Source organism: Peromyscus leucopus, chromosome 8b, assembly GCF_004664715.2.
Source record: "Peromyscus leucopus breed LL Stock chromosome 8b, UCI_PerLeu_2.1, whole genome shotgun sequence".
Lineage (NCBI taxonomy): Eukaryota > Metazoa > Chordata > Mammalia > Rodentia > Cricetidae > Peromyscus > Peromyscus leucopus.
This window is the reverse complement of record NC_051086.1, coordinates 45657987-45682585: the sequence shown is the minus strand read 5'-3', so window position 1 is coordinate 45682585 and position 24599 is coordinate 45657987. Positions and strand designations below refer to the sequence as shown.

General features: G+C 46.9%; 1 protein-coding gene across 3 annotated transcripts; it reads right to left on the bottom strand.

The window, feature by feature from the left end:
* Nucleotides 1-882: 882 nt before the first annotated feature.
* Nucleotides 883-21478, bottom strand: Trim16 (tripartite motif containing 16). Of its 3 annotated transcripts, XM_037200762.1 has the most exons (7): nt 21347-21478; nt 20701-20965; nt 13023-13118; nt 7768-8001; nt 5438-5603; nt 4964-5059; nt 883-1802 (listed from the first exon to the last, which is right to left on the bottom strand). In XM_037200762.1, exons 2-7 carry the CDS (start codon nt 20932-20934, stop codon nt 1219-1221), a joined length of 1410 nt encoding a protein of 469 aa, XP_037056657.1. In that variant the 5' UTR covers nt 20935-20965; nt 21347-21478; the 3' UTR covers nt 883-1218. The 3 variants fall into 3 exon arrangements, with proteins under 3 accessions (XP_037056657.1, XP_028725163.1, XP_037056656.1); XM_028869330.2 differs by lacking the exon at nt 21347-21478 and having other exon boundaries at nt 20701-21339; XM_037200761.1 differs by lacking the exons at nt 4964-5059; nt 21347-21478 and having other exon boundaries at nt 20701-21339.
* Nucleotides 21479-24599: the final 3121 nt, after the last annotated feature.

Genomic DNA, 24599 nt, shown 5'->3' with positions numbered 1-24599 from the left:
CCTGGCACATGCAGAGAGATGAGCAAACCCTGAGAGGGATGCTGAAAGGATGTTTGTTGGCTATGACATTGAGCATGTGGTTTACCCCTAATGTGTAACATTCATGATTGTCTCAGTTCAGGTTTACGATTGCTGTGAAGAGACACCAGGACCACAGCAACTCTTATAAAGGAAACATTTAATTGAGGGGGCTCCCTTACAGTTTCAGAGGTTCAGTCCGTTATGATATAGAAGGGGAGCACGGCAGTGTGCAGGCAGGTGTGGTGCTGGAGCTGAGAGTGCTCCATCTTGCAGGCAACAGGAGGTCAGACTGACTGTCACACTGAGGGAAGCTTGAGAAAAAGAGAGCTCAAAGCCCACCCCAACACCCCCATACACAGTGGGTAAAGTAACACCGTTGAGACAGGATCACAAGACTGGTTGAACAGGAAGAGATTTTGCCTTGACACCGGTCATGGGAAATGACAGGGAAGTAATATTTCTGGTAAATCCCACCAGGGACTTCAGGTGATGTCCGTGGAGATCTATTTGAAGATGGTGTGCCTAAAGGCTTGATGGGTGTTTGCCATCTGTCTAAAGGAGAACGGAGTAGTCGAGGCCACATATTCTAATAGTGCCACTTCCTTTGGGGGCCATTTTCTGTCAAACCACCACAATGATCTAGTGAGGTAAGCATAACACATAGTCAACACAAGTTCAACAATAGTCTACCCAGACTTGAATCCCAATTCTACCCCTCATTTACTGAGTAACCAGACTAACGGTGAACAAGTTAGCTAGCCGCCCTGACACTATCTCTTTATGTGTAGCATGAAGACAATATAAATGTTTACCCCATGAAGATGGCATGAACACAGAGAAAACACTCCAGACACTGTCAAGTACATAAGAAATGCACAGAGATGTGTTTGTGATTTATTCTGAACCTATGCTGTCTTGTTATGCTCAGAAGAGCCCTAGTCATAAATTCTGGGTGAAGGTTGACAATCTCCCGAGCAGACCCCGTCACTGGAAGGTTTGGGGAGAGGCTTTGGTGCCTTAGAGTTTCTGCTTTCACGCAAGAGCTGCAATGAGAAGCAGGCAGGAAAGTTCATTCAGGACCCACACAGTTTCCAGAGTCAACTACCACCAGCGGATATTTCTCTCTACCTTCATATACCAGCTGCTGTCCAGTTGTCACAGTTAGTTAGCAAAGTCTGGGAAGGCAGATCCTCGAGTCTAGGGAGCAGTCTCCGCTGAGGACGGAGCAGGCTTCTCGGGCTCCTCTCCCAGATCCGCGATCCGGATGGTGTTCTCTTTCTTAGACAGCCAGAAGGCGGCATAGACTGGCTCTGAGAACTTACAGTCGAATTTATGAATCAGAGTCATGGTATCATACTCTATGCCATAGAAAGAAAGGGTTCCTCCTGGGAAGTTGACGTAGATCCCGAGCCTCCGGAAAGGGCTAGCCTTGAGTGGGGTCTCTGTGTCACTGTACCAGGCTGTGAACTCCTTTCCGTTCCAATGAAGGCTCCAGGAGAAGTTGTTTCCGGAGATGCAGCCATTTCGTTCCTCCCCTTTCCGGTCAATGCCTTTGCAGGTCAAGCCAACATAGGTGCCTCCTCCAGTGATCTCCACCTCAAAATAATACCTGTGCAGGTACAGACTCTGTTGGGACAGCACCTGCCGCCAGTGCAAAAACCTGCTGGGGAGGTCCGGGTAGGGGTGCTCCCAGGGCGTGGTGTTGGTGACTTTGCGGTTGTCCTCCTGCAGACGAAGGTACCTATGTGCTGTGTCCGGGTCAAATGTGATGTCACATGCATCTGAGGAAACATAGAAGACAACTTTGAACCTAACTGACCCCCAAGGCATTCATGAGAGTACACCCATCTTTTTGGTTCTGTCTGCCCAGCCAGTGCTCCCCTAGGATCAGGGGCAGGTGAAAACCAGTGGAGAGAACACACCCCTTTCTGAAGCACGAGTTGATTGCACTTGCTGTAATATCTGAACTCAATAGAGCAATTAACTCATTCATTCATTCATAGACTGTATACAGGAAGTCAGGCACTATTCTATGGGTCTGGGCTGAGTTCAGAGATTCAGATCCTTGGATGCCTACATTTGATCCACTCATTCATTTGCTAAGCATTTGACCAGCATTTAACATGGTAAGCCTTAGACACACTGTCAAATGCGTTTTCTTCCTAACTGCAAAGACTAACAACAGCACCTCTGTGCACATCTACTCAAGTCAAACATAAAATTGTTTCCCATATTTCTTTTGCCCTTGTCCCTCCTACAATGCAGATACCACTCCTTCCAAGCCTCCAGTACTCCAGCCACTCCTTTCAAGACCCTTGCTTCACCCCATCTAAGCCATAGGTAAATCTTGCCTGGCATAGTGTAATAAGCTGTTTAATTATTCTCCACAGTAAGAATAGTATTTCAAAAAGATATGTTGTATCATTACCTAAAATAATACTCAAAAAGGTTTAACACATATAAAAACACTTGTAAAGAAAGACAAATTATACTAGGATATTCTTAACTTTCATTTTAAGACCAAATGGCATTTAGTATATGATTTTAACGTTTGTCTCTAAAATGTGCTTCTGACAGGAGACAGGAGAGAACAAAGCAGGTGGAGGCCAAGACATTCAGAGCTGCAACAAGAGCAAGACATAGTTGTGGGCTTCTGGGGCCCACATAATAACCAGAGGAAAAGATGGGACAGTGGTTGCCCCCCAAACCACACAGGAACACGTCTCAGTTGCATGTTCCAGAAGGATGCTGTACAAATGAGCTGTGACTACAGTGAAGTTTCTCCTGCTGAGAGGTGAAACCTGATGAATTCTTGACTACCATGGAGCACTTTCTCACTCTAAGTTCTGAATTTGACATATAAAAATTGCTTGTGTTTATTATACACAACATGATATTTGAAGTATGTATACACCATGGAGTGGCTAAATCAGGCTGGTTAATGTATAACTTCACATATATCGTACACATTGCTTTTGTAGACGGGTGGTGGGGATACTTCCTTTTTTCAAGACTACAGTGTGCTGTGTGAAAGGTCTCTTAAACTTATTATATCACAAAGCACTGCTTAGTAATGTGGTACTTTTATTTGTTGGGTATAATGTTTGCCTATGTGTATATCTGTGCACCACATGCCTACCTGGTGCCCTCAGAATCCAGAAGAGGATGTTAGATCCCCTGGAACTGGAATCAGACCATTGTGAGCTGCCATATGGGTTCTAGGAGTTGAACTTGGGTCCTCTGGAAGAGCAGCAAGTATCCTTAGCAACTGAACTATCTCTGTAGCCCCTGCAGTGCTTTTATTTGTGCTTTGTTCATTCATTCATTCATTCATTCATTCATTCATTCATTCATTCATTTGGTTGGTTGGTTGACTGGCTGCTGGCTGACAGGTTGGCTGGCTGACTGGCTGACTGGCTGGTTGGTCAATTGATGTAGAGTCTCACCATGTAACCTAGGCTGGCCTTGAATGCTCCATTCTTCTACCTTAGCCTCATGAGTGCTGTGCTTAGATGTTGCTAAGGTTATAGGCACATTCTATCACATCTGGCTAGAAATAGATGCTTTTGAAAATAGCAACAGATGGGCATGGGCACACATCTCTAATCACAGCACTTGAGAAGCAGAGGCGAGAGGATCAAGAGTTTAAAGCCAACCTGAGCTACATACACACTGAAACCCTATGTCAAAATCCAAAATGCTGCCAGACCACATCAATGCAATAACAATAAGATCTTGTCAAGGCACACTTAAAAATGAACCATGTGGTAAATGGACAGGACATTTCAAAATGCCAAGGTCATGAAATATAAAGAAAGCCTGAGGGACTGATGTGAATTAGAGGGGATTAAGAAAACATGGGAACATGGACCCTAGTTAGCTTTGTCAATTTGACATAGCCTAGAGTCGCCTAAGAGAAAAGCCTCAATCAGATTAGTCTGTAGGCAACTCTAAGGAGGTTGATCATTAATTGATACAGGAAGGCTCATCCCACTGTGGGTGGCACCATCCCTAGACTGAATAAGCATAAGGCTGTGACTGAACAAGCCATCAAGCAGCATTCCCTCATGACTTCTGCTTCAAATTCCTGCCTTGGATTTCTGCTCTGACTTTCCTTCATGATAGACTGTGTCCAGAAATGTAAGATAGCATAAACCCTGTCCTCCCCTAAGTCACTTTTGTTAGGAGCGTTTTATCACAGCAACAGAAGGGAACTGGAACACACATCTGTGTCTCTGAGTTCAACTTTGGGCCAATGTAGTGGTTTGAATGGAAATGGCCCCCACAGGTTCATATACTTGATTACTTGGTCCCCAGTTAGTAGAACTGTTTGGGAAGGATTAGGAGGTGTGAGCTTGATGGAGGAGATATGTCACTGGGGATGGGTTTGGGGGTTTCAAAAGCCCATGTTATTCCTAGTGTCTCTTTCTCTCTTCCTCTAGGTGGTCTCTCAATATGTGAACTCTCAGCTACTGCTTCAGCACCATGCCTGCCTGCTGCCATGTTCCCAGCCATGATGGTCATGGACTCTAGCCCTCTGAAACTGTAAACTCCCAACAAACACTTTATTTTATATTTTATAAATGCCTTGGTTGTGGTGTTTTATCACAGTAATAGAAAAATAACTTAGACAACTGGGAAAAAATCTACAATGTTGTCAATAATATTGGAGCAATGCTATTTTCTTGCATGATGAATCATAGTTATGTATGATGTCAGCATTTTGGAGAAACTGAATGATAGGTAGGTATATAGGAATTTTTGCATTTTTCAATTTATTTCAGGAAGAAATGTTTTCAATTAAAAACTTTGAAGTCTATCATTTAGGAATAGATGAAAGGTTACAAGAACCTAAATCCTCTACCAGATATGGTGGTTCTTGCTTTGGCAAAGCATCCCACTGCTGCCAGCATGTCAGAAGGGGCTACCTTTCACAACCTACATTGGAGAAACTCATCCCGGGTTCTGGGTTCAGGCTTTGAGGTCCTATGCTTGCGCTGGACAATGGTAGACACTTGAGTTCTGATGTCATATTCCTCTAGAAAATCAGAGAGTTGTGAATAGCACCTGTCCAGTTGACTGGGAGTACCCAAGAAACAGGCTGCCCTTCCCCAGTCTTCTGGAGGGTCTGGTGCCTGGGAACCTGGACACACTCCGTGTACCAGACAAACCCTGCTGGAGAAGATCCCAGGCTGACACAGAATCCACTTAAAAGCCAAACGTCTGCAGCCTCAGAAGCTAGTCACAGAAATGCTGATGCAATATGGCCAATTTACCTCCTTCAGGTTGCAATTATAAAATAAAGTCGAGATAAGAATCATTAATGGCCTAGCCAAAGAATGGCTTTGAAATGGGTCCTTTTCCCTCCCTTCCCAGGTTTCCTCTTTCCTCATCACCATTCTAGAAAGTTCCTCACCTTCCCTGGAAAACTCCTGGAGCTTTTCCTTATAGCTCTCCAGCAATTGGATTAAGTGCAGAGTTGAGTCTGTGATGACCTTGCGGATGCCTGAGAGTTTATCCTTCAGCCCTATGTAAATGCTGGGGAAGGCAGTCTCTTCTGTCTTCTTAATCTTGCAGTACTCCTGCAGAGAGGGAAACAGAATCAGGCAGCTCTTCTCAGCATGTCTCTTTCTCCATCTGTGAAATGGGCTGATGGCAATGCGTGCTTCACAGAGAAAGTGCATATAAAGTGTTTTTTTCTATGCTTCTAGACCCTACAAAGGAAGTGAGCCTTCTTAAAACCAAGTGGGAATGTGGGTTTCTTAATGTCAAGAGATGTATGACCGCAGACAGCTCCCATATACAACTCAGATTGGGGACCAGGGAGTAAGAACATTCTTAGGTCAGTCATTCCCTAAATCCTTTCTCTTTCCATAACTTAAGTACGAGTTGTAGTGAGAATGGAAGAACTGGCTGCTGCTGTTGCTGTCGGGAGAGTCCCAAGCCAACCCTCAGTCCTGCCAACCCAATGAATGCGTTTGCTATTCTTGCACTTCGCTTTAAGCTCCAAACCCAACATAGAGTCAAGGAAGATTGTTTTTATGTGCAATGCATCATCACTACTCAGGTGCAGATGAAGCTTCAGATAGCAGACCGGATAGAGCAGTAACGAAATCGGTCACACCAAGGCAGACCTACAGAAGAGGAGTCCAAACCAGAGCTCTGGAGATGAGCATTTTCATATTGTATATTGGTTTGGTGCAGTGCAAGATAAAAGTAATTCAAATAGGTGAAGCAAAACATGGCTACTGTCGGTATAAATTACAGTCCATGCCAGTAATCCCAGCATTCAGTAGGCTGAGGCAGGAGGAGCCCAAGTTTAAGGCCAGCCTGGGCTACATAAGGAAGACCCTGTCTAAATAAAGAAAGAAATGTTGTCACTTTGACTGAATTATTTGTGGAAAAAACAACCCATCTTTCACTAAATTTTATAACTGAATTACATTATGCTAAAATATATTTTATGATTATTCAAGTTTTTATCTTAAAAATAAAGCTATAGGGCCTAGAGATGTAGTTCAGTTGGTAAGAGTGCTTACTTAACATGCATGAAACCCTGCATTTGACTCCCAGTATGGCATAAAGTGGGCGTGGTGGCTGCTGCTATAATCTCAGCATTTGGGAGGAGGAAAGAGGAAGTTCAGAAGTTCAAGATCATCCTCAGGTACATAGTGAGTTAGAGGCCAGCCCAGGCTACATGAGACCTTGTCTCAATAATAATAAAAGTTACAAAAGAAGAAGAAAGGGAAATGACTTTCACTTTTTAGAAGAGATCCTGGTAGGGTCTCATGGAATGAGGACTCAAATGTTCACATTTTCTTTGTGTTTTGGAACTGCAAAGCAAAACAATGGAGAGAAAGAGAGAGACTGTCCACTTTTTATGGGCTTTTTTAGTATGTTTCACTGGCTGAGTTTGGTCACTGAGGTTACAAGCATTTTTTGTTTGTTTTTCTTTCACATATTTCAAGCAAGAAATTGTTTGTATTTGAATAGTAAAACTGAAAGAAAAGTTGCAGATTATTTACTCCAACCTGTCAGTTTGGTGAGTGAGGAATTTGAAACCCTCGAGAGTTTGGGTGAGTTTTTTAAACACTACACAGTGATATCTAGTGACAGATCTAAGACCACGGGTAGTGTTATCCTGCAAGAGGGCATGTTCTGTAGACCTAGGCCTAACTGGTTTATGCCTCCCATGCACACGATACGTTGTGAGACGGAAAGTTCCATTCCCTTTGCTAAGTCCTCCTCGGTGACCCCAGTGGACACGGCCCAATCTGAAAACCAGCCGCTCTCTCCAGTCCCACACTGTCATGCAAACCTCCACACGCCTGCTGGAGTGTTTCATGAAACGGATCTCTGCGCTCTTTGCATCCCCATCTAAAGTCCTTGATGGCTGCACGCTGGTCTGGCCCTGCGGGCTCGTCTTCCGTCACTGTAGACCCCACACCCACTCCTTGTCAAAGCCCCTTGACTCCTTGAGCTAGCCTGGTCTCTCCTAGTCCTGTCTGCCCATGGTGGTCCCTAGGTGGCACATGCAGAGCCCAGAACTTGAGCCACCTTCCAGGATCTTCCCCGATCTAATCAGTCCTCTCGGCTCCTCCTGTATTACTGTTTCCTGGTGAATCAAGACCTGACTCCCCTGCTTTTACAGTTCTCTGTAGGAAAAGACAGTCCCATGCACGGGTGTGTCTCCAGCCAGATGCATCGAGAGTCCCCTGCTCCCCACTCCGCCCCCAGCCTCAGTACCTCCAGGAAGAGCACAGTGTTGCTGATGGTGGCCAACTTCTCCAGCTCCTGCTTGCTTTTCTCCATCTCGATGCTCCTGTACTCCAGGTGGGTCTTGATGCCATTGACCTGATTCAATGCAGCCTGTTCTTTCTCCTCTAAGAAAAGCATGACGTCAGCCTGGGCCTTCCTCACAGCCGCAAGGAGTTCCCCGAACTTCTCTTCAGCCACGACCTTCACCTCTGACACGGACACCTGGTGGGGACGGAGTGGGAAGCAGGCAAGACGCCATTACAGAGGCTTCCAACAGGGTCAAAGCTCAACATACATGACCAGGAAGGGGAGAAGCCCAAAGATTAAAGAACACCAGACTGTAAATGGCAGTTTTGTTCTTGTGGGAATTCTGGGTGCCTGAGAAAATAGATGTACTCTTCTAGGTGTATACTGATCTAATGGTTGGCAACCTTCCTAATGCTGAGACCTTTTAATACAGCTCCTCATGTTGTGGGGACCACCAACCTTAAAATTATTTTTGTTGCTACTTCATAACTGTAATTTTGCCACTATTATGAATCATAATGTAGGTATCTATGTTTTTCTGATAGTCTTAGGCAACCTCTGTGAAAGGGTAGCTTGGTTCCTCCCTGCAAAGGGGTCATGACCCACGAGTTATGAGAACCACTTTACTGATTGTCATAGGGCAGCACCGGTATTCAGTATTTTTGATAAATAGATTTCAAGAGATAGGGAAATGATTGTGCTGTTTTGTGTAAGTATCTGGTTACTTGTACAAGGATAGGAAATTATAAGCACAGCAACCGGGATGAGTAAATATTATTCTGTTGCCGGCACTGGGGCAAACATCCCATCTCTTCTCATCCACTCTAACAAGAAGTCACCCATGATGCCCCCTGTCACTGAGATGAAGAAATTGAGACACCAGCAAATTCAGAGATTTGCCAAACTCACAGGGCTATGATCAGCACCCATGTGTTTGATCGAGGCTGCGGTTCTGATGGGGTTTGTCCGTGTACTGGATCACTTAGTTCGCAGCATGTCAGACATTGCAGTAGACGGATATGGAAGAGTCGTAGAAGGAACTGAGGTACTTTTCCTGGGCCCCAACCCTCACTAGCCCCCGTGAGAGGGTTATTATAAAAGAGTGAGCCTTGCTCTCCTGGTCTCTCTTTGTCTCTTTTCTGCACACACTCTTGCCACAGTGGTGCTGGCCACCAGGAGGCCCTCAACAGAACCCAGCTTGTACACATATGATCATGAACCTCTGAAACTGTGAGCAAACAAACTTAACTTCATTGACAAAGAACTCAGCTCCAGCACTTTGTTATAGCAATGGAACAGGGACTCATCATTGTACACTGTCTCAGCATCTGGACGGATTTTGATTTCAATGTTAAATTATATTTTAATACTGAAAATAGAGTATGAAAGAAAAGATAGAGGAATCTACCCTGGAAGACAGGTCAGTTTTGCTTACAGCCTTTGCTCTAAGGGGTTGAGGTTGGGGGTTGTAGAGCTGTTGGTGTTTCATCCAAGCTCCACATTAACTAACTCATTCCAGCTCTCTGGCTCACTCATCCTTCCCACCCATCGAGCAGCAGATGTACATGTTTCATGAGTCATAGAAGCAAGTAGGGACTCCCTACCCTGCTCACTCCCTATCCAGACTGGCTTTAAACTCTGGGCAATCCCCCTGTCTTAGCCACCCAAGTGCTGAGGTCACAGGTATGGGTCACCATAACAAGCTTGTGTGTGCTTTCTGAACCAGGGTGTGTTTGCCTGGTAGGGTGTGTGGAGCTTTTCACTCAGAGCTCCGGGAATTAATTATACATGCCCTGGCTTCTTCTATCACGGAGGAGGATGGTCTGTCTGAGCAGATCACTAATCTTAACGTGCTGGAGGCTGGAGAAAAGAGTCAAGAACTCCTAGACTAGTAAGTGGTGTTGATATGACCAGCACAGTGCCACAGTGCTTGGCTTTGGCTTCTCTGGCTTATGGCCACTTTTTAAATAGACTCTAAAATCCAGGAACAGAAAAAGACATAGAAATCAATATGAAGGTGTCATGGGAAAAGAACATAGTCCATTTAACCTCCATAATTACGTTATGTAGGTTCCTCATAAAAGAACAATTTTGTGAGGCTAAATGAGCTAAATGGCATTAGTCTGAATTCAAGGTCATGTCCCTCTCCATCCCATCAGAGATCATCCTGATGAAGCTATGTTAGGATTCTATACATGCGCAGCTCAGGCCTGGCGTCTTGCGTCTTACATCATCAGCCGAGTGGTCACAAAATCCCCACCTTAAAGAGCCGGATACAGACCCCCCACCTTCTTCATTTCCTCTCTGCTGTCTGCTCTGCCCCACTTCCCTCCCCTGCCAGGCCTGGCTTCTCCCTCCTATCCCTTCTTCTTTCTAATAAAGCTCTTTCTAACTCTGGTAGCCATGGCCATGACTCTTCCACCAACCAACCAGCACCATTCATCCTTTCAGGCTAGCCTAGAGGAGGCAGCTGATGATGGATGATGTTAGTGTATGAGACTCCTGCTCCTGCTGGGCATCTTCCTAAACCTTCCCATTGAGAAATGTTGATTTGCAAATGAATGGAATATGTGAAGGATACTAATTACTTCCCAAACCATGACAAGTAAGCCATGCAAAGAGAGCCATGAACATATCAAAGTAGTTGGTAGTTAATGGTTTAAAAATCTGAGAATGGCACACATACCCAGCAATGTACTGAATCATTCTCAGGGCAAGAAAACAACAATCCCAGATTCTCCCATCTAGTCAATATGAAGAGTCCAAGACAGTCTTAATATCTCTCCGTGTGTCCCCCACATTCCTGGAATATGAGGGCCATTGCAGTATCTCTCTGGCTACCATGTCATTATGAGAACTAAGTAAGGCTGGAGAAATGACTCAGAGGTTAAGAGCACTGGCTGTTCTTCCAGAGGTCCTGAGTTCAATTCCCAGCAAGCACATGGCGGCTCACAACCATCTGTAATGAGATCTGGTACCCTCTTCTGGTTTGCAGGGATACATGTAGGCAGAACATGTATACATAATAAATAAATAAATCTTAAAAAAAAAAGAAAAGAACTACATAGGAATCAGATTAAATAGCCAGGACAGTGTCTTGTGTAATCCTCCAAATCATCCAGAACTTACAAATCAAGTCTCTGAGACTTTACAGGGACAACTGTTTTTCTTTCTTTAGAAAGATATTGTGCCTATAGCAAAGAAAATGAGGTCTGTACTGAGGATGTTGACATCCGACACGAGAGATTACTTAGCTTTGTTCAGAGCAAGCATCTCATGATCATCAGCAGCCATGAGGGGCCTTGAAGAGAGAGACAGAAGTCTCTAAGTATATCAATTCCCTTCCCATCCCTAGAACAAAGGTGGTCCCTTCACCCTATAGATTTTCATGGGGACCTACAGATTCCAGGGGTAGGTGCTACACTGTGACAACCTAGCCTGACTTATCCTACATGCCAAGGGGCATAAAGGGAAGCACAACATAGGGCCATAAACCTATCCTGCAACTGCAAGGGAAAGGCAGGGCTTGTCAACTCTGTGTCTTAATAGGGAGAGACTGCAGGGGTGTGGCCTGATTGCTGGAAGATACAAAAAGCACCATAGTTAGAAGGCCCGTGACCTAACAGCTATGGGTAAGGAAGGCTTTTATCCTTCAGTGACTAGTTGGTTATAAACACTCAGGAGACAGAAACTAAGTTGGATACTAGATTAGAATAAATGTATGAGTGAGTGGGTGGGTGGGTGGGTGGGTGGGTGGGTGGATGGATGAATGAATGCATAGATGGATGGGGGAGTGGATGGATGAATGGATGGATACATGGATGGATGGACGGATGGACGGATGGATAGATGGATGGATGGATGGATAGATGGATGGGGTGGATGAATGGGTATGTAGATGGGATGGACGAGTGCTGGATGGATGGATGGATGGATGAATAGATGGATGAATAGATGGATAGATGGGGGTAGTTAGATAGATGGATAGGTAGATGGGATGGATGGCTGGTTGGATAGATGGATGGATAGATGGATGGGCATGTAGATAAGTAGATGAATAGGTGAATAGATAGGTGAGTAAGTGGATAAAGTATGGATAAATGGTAGACAGTCAGATGGATAGAGTAATTCATTCTCAGTTTGCATGATAATACTTCCAATTCACTGCCACAGGGGAGGTATCCTGCATTCTCTTCTGAGTGGTGGCTCTTGGCTTGTCACCAATGACAGGTGTTTATGAAACTTATTATTGGGATATTAAAAGCTAAGCTGCCTGTCATAGCATTGGCTTTACCAAATACCACTGACTAATCCAGGAGTCCTTGATTCTTTTTTCCAGCTTCCTGCAGACCACTCTCCTGGGATAGAAGAAGCCAGAGGACACATAATTCCTGGGGCTCTGACTAAAGACCTCAAATCAGAGCATACACATACATGCACTTTTCCCTTAATCAAGAAAGCATATAATCTTGATGTGGTGGTGTGTGTCTGTGATCCCAGCAACACTTGAGAGGCTGCTGCAGGAGGATTGCTAAGAGTTTGGTGCTACCTGTTCTATATAGTGAGTTCTAGGCTAGTATGAGCTGCAAAATGAAACTCTGTCAAAAGAAAGATAAAGAGACAATGTGTTCCCCCAACCAGAAGGAAGGAGAGAGAGAGAGAGAGAGAGAGAGAGAGAGAGAGAGAGAGAGAGAGAGAGAGAGAGAGAGAATATATACATATAAAATTAGGAAAGCTGTTAGTCCAAGACTAACCTGGGTCTATTTCATATTATTAAAAGGTGACTCACTTAACCAGTTTTAAAACTTAAGTCGATTTTTAAAATATCCTTATTATTATTTAATGTGTATGGGTCTTTGCCTGCATTTATGTTTGTGTACCACATGCCTGATGCTCATAGAGGCCAGAAGAGGTCATTAGATCACCCTGGAACTAGAGGTAAAGACAGTTGTGAGCTGCCACATGGGTGCTGGAGATTGAACTGGGGTCCTCCAAAAGAGCACTGAGCCATCTCTCCAGCCTGCTTACGCCATTTTGTAAGAAATCCCGACAAGGCGAAGGCACCTCGTAATGTGGCCAACTGTGCCTACTACTTTCACTTGCTGACACCCCTGCTAGAGCTTCAACCCACGTCCTACAGCCCCAAATGGGTCTCACTGACCCTGCAGTGGTGCCGAGTTCGCTGAAGCCAGACAGGTAACCCGACCCAGTCTTACCAAAACAGACTTATGGTTGGCTTGGAGCCTGGCAATGGCATTGTCATTCAACTTGAGCTTCTGCTCCAGCTCCAACTGCATGCACCGAAGGTCAGCCTAAGGAGGAAGAAGGAGAGAATTAAGGAGCAAAGGGTCTGCTGTATACAGATAGTCCCCAAGGACAACGGCACTTTCCATCCTTCAAATCCCTGCCTTTGTTCCCTGAAAGGAGAGCATGACCTTTCAAACTGATCTCAAAGCCAGCCTAGAGGCACAAAGGGTCAGACAGGTATCAGTGGCGTCCTGGGACTGAACTCAGCATGAAGCAGCTGCCATGTCCTGAGCATGAATATTATGCTGAAATACAGGTCATTTATGTTCCACTCTGGCAAAGAATCTAGCTATATTCTGCCTGGGTCCGGGGAAGTTAATTCAGGGTGAATTCAAAAGCAATAGACAAATTTGTTCGGCGGAGGACATCTCAAGACAGACTAACATTCAGGTTGAGTCATGGTTACTGCTCATTGCTCTCATCCAGGTCTGCGGTGAGAGAGAGCACCAAGTGGGTAGGAAAAAAATAGGCAACTTGTCAAGGAAATTAGCATGAGAAATTAAAGACGCAGACAAGGGTTCATTCTAAATCATCTGTGATCGATACAGGGATTAGCCCTATTGAAAAGAAGCCTCGTGCTCTGCATGGGACCTAGGGAAAGTGCTTCAAGAGCAAGACTTCCCATCATTCCAGTTTTTGAAGATGCAAATATATTTCAAAGGAGAGACCCTGAACTGAGACTGTCCCAGAAGGGGTCCCCTGCTCGAAAACAACTGCCTGGTGATGTGTATTTTAGAAGATCCAGCCAGCAAGACTTCCAGGGGCCGCTACAGCTGTCGTTCAAGAGGCCAAGCTACATCTTGAGCTGCCTGGAGTGCCTGGCAGTCTCACCCACATGGTCCTGGGTTTGTAAGCATGACAGATGCAAGAGTAAGAGGGTCATGCAGGCTTGCACCAGGAGTCCAGGAAGCGAGTGAGTCCTCTCCTCTCCTCTCCTCTCCTCTCCTCTCCTCTCCTCTCCTCTCCTCTCCTCTCCTCTCCTCTCCTCTCCTCTCCTCTCCTCTCCTCTCCTCTCCTGTGTGGCAGTCTGACTCTCTACACGGAGGGCCTGAGAGGGCACTGTGTGAAGGTGAAGGCAAGTTGAAGTTTGGGCTATTCCAGAGCCATAGGATATCTGCTGAGGAAAGCTGCAGGCATGGAGTACAGCCTGCCCAGGGAAAAGGCTACATGTGCTGCAGTTAGCAGAGTCATTTGAAGCCAGATGATCCCATCCCAAGCCTCAGAACTAGACATGAAGCTGTAGGGTATTTTTATTACCTTGCTTTGGTTTCGTTCCCCCCTGTTATGTCCCATTCCTCCCTTTGGAGGGAGAATATTTACTCTGTGCCTTATATATCAGAACTGTGTAAACTGTGTTTGATGCGACAGAGGCCCACAGGTAAGAGATTGCCTTTAGTCTCGGGAGCGACCTTGGACTTTTGAACAGTGCTGGGACTATTGAAGACTACGGCACTGTTGAAGTTAGAACAACTGTATTTTTCATTATGATACAGACAAATACCTACGGGGGCCAGGGATAGGCAGAACATTGTGGTTTGGATGTGAGATGTCTCCCAGAGTCTCATGGGTTTGAATACTTGACGCGGGTGCTAGGACTCGAACCTGGGTCCTCTGAAAGAACAGCCGGTGTTCTGAACTGCTGACTCACCACTCTAGCCTTTGCTCTCTGTGACGGCAGATGCAATGTGACCAGCTGCCCAAGCCCCTGTCACCTCACCGTCCCACCGTGACAGACTGCATCCCTCCTAAACCATAAGATAAAACTCTGCCTTCCTTAAGTTGGTCTTTGTCAGGTATCTGGCAGGACATCAAGAAAAGCAATTGACATCAACGCATTTCTTACTATTTCACGACATAATGTCTCTATATATCCATTTCTTTACCTGGGAGATGGGGATAAAATGCCTACTTGCCAGGTGAAGAGATAACGAACTAAATGAAATTAATAAGAACTCGATAGAGCCAGGTACACTCTAAGTGAACCGTAAGTATCAGTAATGTCCCCCCTTACTGTTATCATTCACCACCAGGCTTGCTACCGTGGCTGCTTTCTATTCATGCTCCATGCTTGCACCTGGAGGCAAGGTCTGCCCTCCCTGCCCCACTCCTGCCCAAGCCAAAGTCAGTGCCTGCCTGAGACTCTTAGGTTTGCCTGCCTGGACTCTTCACGCATGTCTCTTGGGCTCAAGAGGACACCATCATCTGCCAAAAAGACAACCTCTCAACATAGAGAACTTAAGCCTTGGCAAACCTCAGAGGTACCACCACTTTCCAGTGTCCACAAGGGCATGAGATAGCACAAAACACACACACACACCTAATAAACAAACAGCTCTCGGTGCTTTTAATAGCTTCTGTCCGTGTTCCAAACCAAGTCATTATGCCCAATAGACCTCAGAAGTCATAAATTGAGCATCTGGCTCTTTTCCCATGAAGCCTGGGGGAGTTTCACACCTCCCTTCACCGCCCTCCCGGCCCCCCCATACACAATGAAGGAACAGCTGTAGGCAGAGCACCAGACCATCGTAGAGGGCTGGCAGGCAAACTTTGCTCAAGCCCTAGGTCATGGGAGTGAAGCTGAGGGTGTCCCGGGGGTCACACCCTTGACACTAGAGACCTGATGCCTGGGAGTGGGGAGCAGAGAAAGGAGAGGAGGGGTGTCTGGCCTATCGGAGGGCAATCTTGGAATCTTTTGCAGTGACCCAGCCCCAGGGTCAAGGAGGGAAAGGTGAGTCGCTTGTTTGAAGGAACTGGAAGACACCACAGAGCATGCCCTAGCAACCTGGTTCATCTGAGCAGCAGTGGTACCAAAAGTGTGTTTTAAAGCCGTTATCCCAGCCAAGCCTTTGAGAGACACCCAGGGTGTCCAGCAAGGGGCTTCTAGCCTCTGCCCTCAGACTTCCATAAAAGGAAAAAGGGATGCCTACACATCAAAGGAGGACCCCTCTGAGTCACCACAAGGAAAACACTCCCAGTTACCACAGAAGGTGGGGCTGAGTCTTGTCTCTCTAGTTATTCCTGTTCCTAGAAAATGATGGGCTGCCTTAGACTCTGACCTCAGAGTCCCCTAAGAAAGCCATGGTGTGCCCAGTCTGAGAGCAGGACAGTGCTGCCTGGGAGGGCAGACAGCCGTGTCTTCTAGCAGAGAGCATTGAGAAAGGGTGATACTGGAGCATGAAGACCTTGTTCCTGGCTGTAGGATCTTGTCGAGTCATTTAGTTTCTATTCTGCTATAAGATTGGCTTTGCCTGTAGTATCACAAGAGTTAGACCTGGACGCTGACTCCATTCCTCTGTGGCTGGACCAGGACCTACTGCATGCCAATAAGGTCAACTAAGCCACGCACTCCTGGCTCTTGGAAAGCGTAGTGGGATAGTCTGGTGCTTGTGAGTAAACAAGTTATATAATACTGACCCCAAGGCACTCACTTGGGTTTCTGTGAGAATATTACCCCGAGTGGCCCCGTACCATATTGACTGCCAGCGAACAGACTGGGTGATGCTGGGTGACAGCTCTCTAGACAAGCACACACATCCTTCCAGTTCTCAGATGGTTGGTACCTTCTCTTCATGGAGACTGTGTGCGATCAAGATCCATCTTGACCTTCTGGAATCAATCCTGAGCTTGAGCTAGTGGCCTGGCACCAGTGGCCTTCCAAGGCCTTAGCTCAGGCCTTCCCTCCTCCAGGAGCACTGTGCTGATGTCACTTTCAGGCTGGTTCCCCACTTGGAACACACAACAGTTGTGTGGCACCAACCCTTTGGCATGCCGTGAAATTAAAGTATGTGTCATACCTTCCTGAGTCCAAATTCCCTGAGGGTACACAGTACAGCCAGCGTCCCTCTTAACCCATCAAATGCACTCTGAAGAGCAGGAGGGAACCACACACACTTATGAAGAAAATAACAAAAGCAATCCCAGGAACCCAGATTTCTCTCACATACACACGCGTGCGCGCGCGCGCGGTGGGGGGGGGGGGACGACGACAGGGGAGATGGGGATCTCATTTCCATACTGGCAGGCCTGAGATTTTTGACAAGGTAAAGGGAGCCTCAGGACACTGAGCTAGAGCGGAGGGGAGCACTGAGGTCTCTGTTAGGAGCAGCTGAGCTCTGGAAGTTTGTCAGGATGGAACCAGTGGTCAGGTGCATCCAGCTCTCTCGACGCCTAATTTTCGTCCATCAGTCGAACTGGTGGTGGCCGTGGGCACTTCAGAAAGGACTCATGTGGCTGACAGAAACATCCCTCTGTGCCCTCCCAGCTGACCTGACTTTGCCATTTCCTGTAGACAACGTGCCTGCATGAGTTATGAGCCCTTGACTGGCTCCAGGGTGACCTTCAGAAAGCAAGTTTACTTGCAGGAGGTGTGGGCTAGCTGAAAAGAACACCGGGCCTCTAGAACCTTCGATAAGTCTTTCAAAACAGTCCTAATGGTGCTTGTCTCTTCAAGAAACTGTCTCCTGAGCTGGGCTCTTGGGCTCCTTGGAATAAATCTTTCGGCTGCTAAGGCTTGGTGGAGCCGCTCAGAGTGTGGCTGTGCCTACAGAGTATGCTTGCTTTCTGGGCTGACAATAAGGACGTAGGATGGAAAGGGCGCAGCTCTCTCTCTAAAGCAGACCAGAAAGAGGGGTCCATCACAGGGCTGTAGCACTGGATGCACCCCCCCACCACCCCAGCCTCTCAGCCAGCATTTTGTGTCGCACAGCTCTCCCCTAAGATGTCTGCATCTGGGGCTCCGTGTTTGCTCCACACGGCTCCTCCTGCCCAAAGTGCTCACCCAAGTCTCTGTGGTACTGAGTGGTTAGCCTTCAGTTTGTATTGCATCTGGGTTGGTACAGGCTCAGGGCATTTCTGAGGGAACCAAACATAGGTGTGCTGAGCACAGGATGCGGGATCTGGAGTTGGGGTGGAGAACTGACTTCCTCCCTACTCAAATCTGCTGCGTCGTTTGGTAGAGATTGTTTTTTTAACATCCTCGTGCATAGGTTTTTCAGTTAAAAATTGTAAAGTTCAGACACTATCCAAAGAGAATAGCAACACACTGTGCCCATATGTCTCTACTGTGTGTAGTGGTTGTTTTTTATTTTGTTTTGTTTTCTTTATTTGTTCATTGTCATGGTTGTTTTGTTATTCTTTTTAAGCAAGGTTAGGTCCGGGGAGACAGCTCAGTAACATGCTTACTGTGCAAGCATGGGGACCTGAATTTAATACCCAGAACTTACGCTGAAAAAAAAACTGAGGATGCTGAAGAGATAGCTCAGCCGTTAAGAGCTCTGGCTACACTCCAGAGAACCCGGGTTCAATTCCCAGCACCCACAGGGTGGCTCACAGCTGCCTGTACTTCCGGCACCTGGCATGTAAGTGGTGCATAAACACACATGCAGACAAAACATCCATACACATCAAATAAAAATAAACAAGCATCTTTAAAGCTGGGGCTGGAGAGACGGCTCAGTGGTGAAGGGCTCTTGCTGCTCTTGCAGAGGACCTGAATGTGCTTCCCAGCACCCACATGGCAGCTCACGACTGCTCCTAACTCCAGTTCCAGGGGCACTGACACCCTCTTCTGACCTCCACAAGTACCAAGCACACAGGGGTGCCCATACATACATGCAGGTAAAATACACACATAAAATAAACCTAAAAACTTTTCAGATTAAAAAACATTTAGGCATAGTGTTATGTGCTTATCACCCAGGGGAGGCAGAGACAGGTGGATGCCAGGGTCTTGCTGGCCAGTCAGCCTAGACTGTTTGGTTAACTTAAGTCCAGATGAGAAAAAGCCCTGTCTCAAAACACCAGGAGCCAGTGGCAGCTGATACTTGCTGGGGGAGGGAGAATCACTCTTTTTTGAGGATGTGGCTTGGGAGGGTTCCCACGCTCCTGTAGGTGGCCCCACACCTACGCCCAAAGAGGCAGCGCTAACTGGACTTAGTGGGTTATTTAAAAAAAAAAAAAGATATTAAGTTGGGAGGGGACATATTGGGTAGATATGGAAGAGTTGGAGGGGAAGTGGGAGGCACATATAGCCATATTTCATTGCACATCTACAGGACAATACCTGAGGTTAGCCTCTGCCGCCACATGCATACGCACATACATGCACACACATGTCCACACACCCACATATAAAATAAACAAATATTAAGATTACAAAGCTGTGATCTGAGTTTTCCTTCATTTTTCTCCAATAAGATGGCACTCCAGAAGCTTCCATGCCTCACTCATCAACTGTGTGAACTTGAACAAATACTAGAGACAATCAGAGCCCTCATAATAATTACTGAAATTTCGGATAGGAAGATCCACAAAACGTATTTTGAAGTAGCAATACCCAGCAAGGGCTGTTTCCCTCAGTTGGGTGGGGCCCTTTCATTTTATGTATTTGTTGATTTCTGTACTTTCCTTACAGGACATCCCTTGATAATGGACACACTGGAAACAGTTGGCAAGTAGCTTCCCAGGCCGGAAATGGTGACTCATTAGCATCTGGAGTGCAGAACTTTCCAGAAAAACACCCACTGAGACTAGAGAGAATCCACCTCTGGGATAGGCACAGAGGAAATACCCTGGTCAGGAAAGTCCTTTACCCAGACACTTCTTTCCTTTACTGCCCAGGAACTCATGCCACGGAACAACTGTGGCCCTGTCAACTGTGGGCGGTACAAAGAGGTAAGTGCCTTGAGGGTGAGCCAGACCTGTGGGACAAGAGTCAACCTTACTTCCCATGGGAAAACTCAAAGTGGGAGAAACCAAGCCTGTGAAGCTGTGAGTCCATCCCCAAAGGTCTCGTCTGGCTTTTTGGCTTTAGGACAAATCAGTGTTCCAGAAATGGTGTCTTTATCTGACGGAAGTAAAATTTCAGACTTGGAGCATGGTAGTTCTCAGCCACTCCTGATAGCCCTATCTGGTAAGGAAATTTTATTTTCCAGTGAGTTAAGTCATCCTTGGTGTTAATCTCAGTGTGTGTTTCAAATTCTGTTATCTTGGCTTTTTTTTTTTTTTTAACTCTAATGCAGCCTGTTATATTGGCTTCTTTTTCGGTAAAAAAGAAAAAGAGAAATGAAGTTTGAGGTTTATTCTTTCCCCTTGGACTTTCGCCAAGGTTTGCATTTTGAGGCTTGGTAGTGAATCTGCCTCACAGATCCTGCCAGAGGGGAATACCATCTTCCTGAGGCGAAACTTGTACAGCCCACACCCAAACACACCTTACCAAACACTAACAAGAAACAGGAGGAAATTCCCACGCAGGGACAGAGGCAACAGATCCCACACAGTAACGGGGACACAGGGATGGGGACAGTGACCCACTTTGGTTTCCAAAGCCAACAGCTATAGATATTTACTTACTCTCTATAGATATGTACTTACACTATAGATATGTACTTACACTATAGATATTTACTTACTCTATAGATATGTACTTACACGGGACCAACACCCAGGCACTACAGCTAAAGTCCTTGTCTGTAAACTCAGAACACCGAAGGGGCATCCACAGAGCCAGGAGTGGCAGCATGTCTGACCTCTCCCCGGGGACACCATCTCCCACTGCCCCGTCCCATGTGGACGGACCCCATCCCTCACCTCTTTGTTTCTGCGGGCTGCATCCAGGGAGACAGTGCTGTGGCCCCTGTGCTCGCCCTCGCCACATTCCTGGCAGATGCACTGCTGGTGTGTGTGGCAGAAAGCTACCAGAGGGCTGTGGTGAGCAGGGCAGGTCCGCAGATCCCGGTCCTTCGCGGGTTCCGTCAGCTGGTGGCTGTGCAGTTTGCTGTTCTCCTGGTGTGGCCGCAGGTGCTCCTCACAGTAATTCACCATGCAGGTCAGACAGGACTTCACTGCCCTTACTCTGCTGGCCCCAAGACAGAAGTCACACAGGATCTCCTCCTCCCCCTCGTCACCAGGAGCCCCGACCTTTGCGGGATCGCAGCCCTGCCCCTGGGTTTCCTCTCCTGGCTTGCCCAGAGAGTCCACATCCTCTTCTTCTACTGGGATAGTGGACCGAGGGTCTGGGATCAGAGGGGCCAAAGGGTGAACGCTGACCCCGGTCAGTGGCCCTGGGGCAATCAGATCCAATTCAGCCATCTGGAGGCTCTGCGGGACTAAGACGTCCTTCCTCTGCCCCTTGCCTCAGGATCTGTGTGGCCCAAGTCAGACCCGAGAGCCACGCCTAGCTGATTGCAGCTGCTGAGACGTTAACTGTTTCCTCCCTCCGAGGAAGCTCACTTACTCAGACAGGACTGGGCTCCTCCGGATTGGCTAGCAGCCAGTCGCAGTGACAAGGCGACTCGATCCTCAGGCTCAGGACTGCCCTTTGGCTCTGAAGTCTTCACTGGCTCAGACTTCTCCTTCCCATTCCTAGTCCAGCCCAGAAACTTCTATTCTTATGGAACCGTCTCCCATAGGCTCTGCGGGAGACCACGTGTGCCTGTGGCTCTGGAAGACAGCAAGAGATTCCTGAGTTCTATTGTAAGCCCCAGCGGCTTTGAATGTTCCCACAAGCCTTATTTAGCTTCCTATGTTTTAAAAGGATCCAAAATGCAAGGACTTTGACATTAGAGCAGCTACTTAACCTGCATGGGCCACAGCTTCCCCCCCCCCCAGTCGCCACCACCACAAAAACTATGACCTAAATAAATAAATAATATCATCTAGCTTCACTTGCTTTTAATAATTTGCTTTTAGCTGTCTAGCTGACTTCTATTTTATTTTTGTTTGTGTGTGTGTAAATTCCTGTGTGTATGTGTGTGAGTGTGAGAGAGAGAGAGAGAGAAGACAGACAGACAGACAGACAGACAGAGGCAGAGCTCAAAGTCTGGTGTCTTCCTCAATTGCACTCCACCTCATTTTTTGAGACAGTCTCTCTCAGTGAAACTGAAACTTGCTAGGTCATCTAGAGCAGCTGGCTAGGCAGTCCCAGGGATGTTCTTGTCTCTGTTGCCCCAGTTCTGGGGTTACAGATGAGCACCATTGCCTGGAGCACCATGGCATGGGTCCTGGTGATCAAACTCAGGTCCTCCCGCACTCCTAGCAAGCGCTTTACCCACTGGACCACCTTCCTAACCCCAATTCTAGTTGACTTTAAAAAAAAAAAATCTCTTGTTTGAGAGGCCACACAGCTGGGCAGGTTCTGGGTCTTCCATGCTCTGCCATGAATGCCACTAACGTGTGGGTTCTGATGATAATGGTTGCCTGGGTCACTTCTCTGAAACTTGAAGGCCTTTTTGTTGAAATTGATTCATCTGGATCTGAGCAGGTGACCAGTGGGTGACCTTTTGGTATCAGAGGGTCAAAATTTCTACCTTCAGAACATTCTAATGCTGATATGTTCTGAACATGCATCCCATGAAGAGTCATGAAGACCAACTGCCTCACCTCAACCACCCTTCCCCCACCCCGCTTCTTTATCCCGTACATGTCACCAGACCCCATCCTCCAGGAATTGGACTTGGTTGTGCTTCTCCCCTTCTGTGTCCACCTCAGCTGCCTTCAAGTATAATTTTTTTTTCTCTTTTGCAAAACTCCTGGTCTCCGTGTGTTGCCACCCAGTGCAGCAGCCTGGTTCTCTAGCTGCAGGACATGATGCATGTTTCTAATCCTGACCCTCCAGTGTCAGCTCCTCGTGCATTCCAGGAGCTGACCAGGAATAGATGGTGGCAGGGAAGAGTCAGGGAGACCAGGGAAGACACTGTCTCCTTCCACAGCCAGCTCCACACAGCCTTTCCAGGCCGCATATCCTACTCTGTGATTTCCAGGGATGGACAAGTGCTAACCTAGCCCTACACCCATCTAATGAAAGTGTTCCTAGACAGGGCATCCTCGTCTTCTCAGGCTGTCATAACAAAGTGCCACAGACTGGCTGACTTTCGACGACAGACATTAATTTCCTGACAGTTCGGCAAAGGTGAGATCAATGATTGGAGATGGCTGTAGCCTTCGTCTGAGGCCTCACTCCTTGAATTGTGGCTGCCCCCCCCCACACACACACACTTCACACCATCTTACCTGTGCTTCTCTGTGTCCTGACTGCCTCTTCTTAGAGCCTCTTCTTCTAGAGTGAGGCTAGATTAGGGGACCACCTTCCCTCATTTTGCCTTAATTACCTGTTCAAAGGCCTACCTCCAAATGCAGTCACATTCTGATATAACGGAGATTATAACCCAGTGTATGAATCTGGAAGTTGAGGAGGGGAACAGAAACTCTGCCCGTGGCACGGGGCCAGAGGACGGGATGGGAAGCAAGTGGTTCTGGCAGAAAGAGCCCTCCCCGGATACGGCATGCCCATAACACATGGTTTAACAGAAGGATCCTTCTAGGGCACATGTACCTCAACTTCTGTGTCCAAGAGATGTTCTAAGCTTCCCCCAGGGTTTGTTCAGATCCATATATAGACTCAGGTGGATTTGTAGAACTTTTGGAATAGAGAGAGACAGGTTGGACTTTGGGATTGGGGTTGTTCTACTATGGTATCTCCCTTGTCATTCTGCTTCTTTGGGGTTCAACTAGATAGACCCAAATACATTTCTGAGCAGAACATGTCAAAATCCCAAGAAATCCACAGACTTCTCAGAATCAGAGCACATGTAAGGCTGCAAACTCACCCCAGATGCAGCCTTGTGTATTTTGAAGACACCATAGAACACCCATGCCATGGTTTCCTAGCATCTATTTTTTAGCCGAGTAAAGTTACCCAAGTGTCCTCGTTCCTAAGTGTCCCACTTTGAGAAGATTCCCCAGAAGACGCTTCCCAGAACTTGATTTCATGGTTTTTATATCTCCAGCCAGGAGAAGAAAACTTGCCCAACCAGCCAGTTCATTCTCAGACACTTCTTCAATATCAAGGGACATTTCCAGAATGACCTAGTACTTACCAGAAGCTGAACTAGTTTGCCCACGTGCCTCTGATCTTTCTCAGAAGGAGGAAGCAAAGTGGTTGCCCTGCCTGGCCTCTTCTACAGCCTCTAAGGTAGAGGAGAAAGAACAGAGTCTGCTGTCTCCATGCGGTTCCCATTCATCTCTCATCCCTTCACTATCTCATTCCCACCCTTCACCTTTCATTAAGGAACTATTTCCCGTCAGCCCCCTTTTCTATGACTAACACTTTAATGCAGCGTATGGGGAGTCCTGGTCCCTCTGTCACTGCCGAGTTAACAGATACCACAGCCGTAAAAACGTGGGAAACCTAAATGTGGGTCCCAGCTTCACCCGGCATATCATCTGCCTTCTCTAAACCTCTTCACTGAGACACTGACCTAAGGCAAAGCTGGCAAACAGTTCTGATTTGTTCCTAGAGAACTCTGTCACAGAAGGTCTAAATTTGTGCCTGAGCTCCCTGGGAATGAGAATGAAATGGTATAGACATGGAGTGGAAGACAGCGGTCTCTCTAGAGGCCCATCTCAAGCCTCTAGGAGCACAGGAGTCATCAAAATGTCCGAATCACTTCATCTTTAACCTACAAAGCAGTCTTCGGGAGGTCACAGCT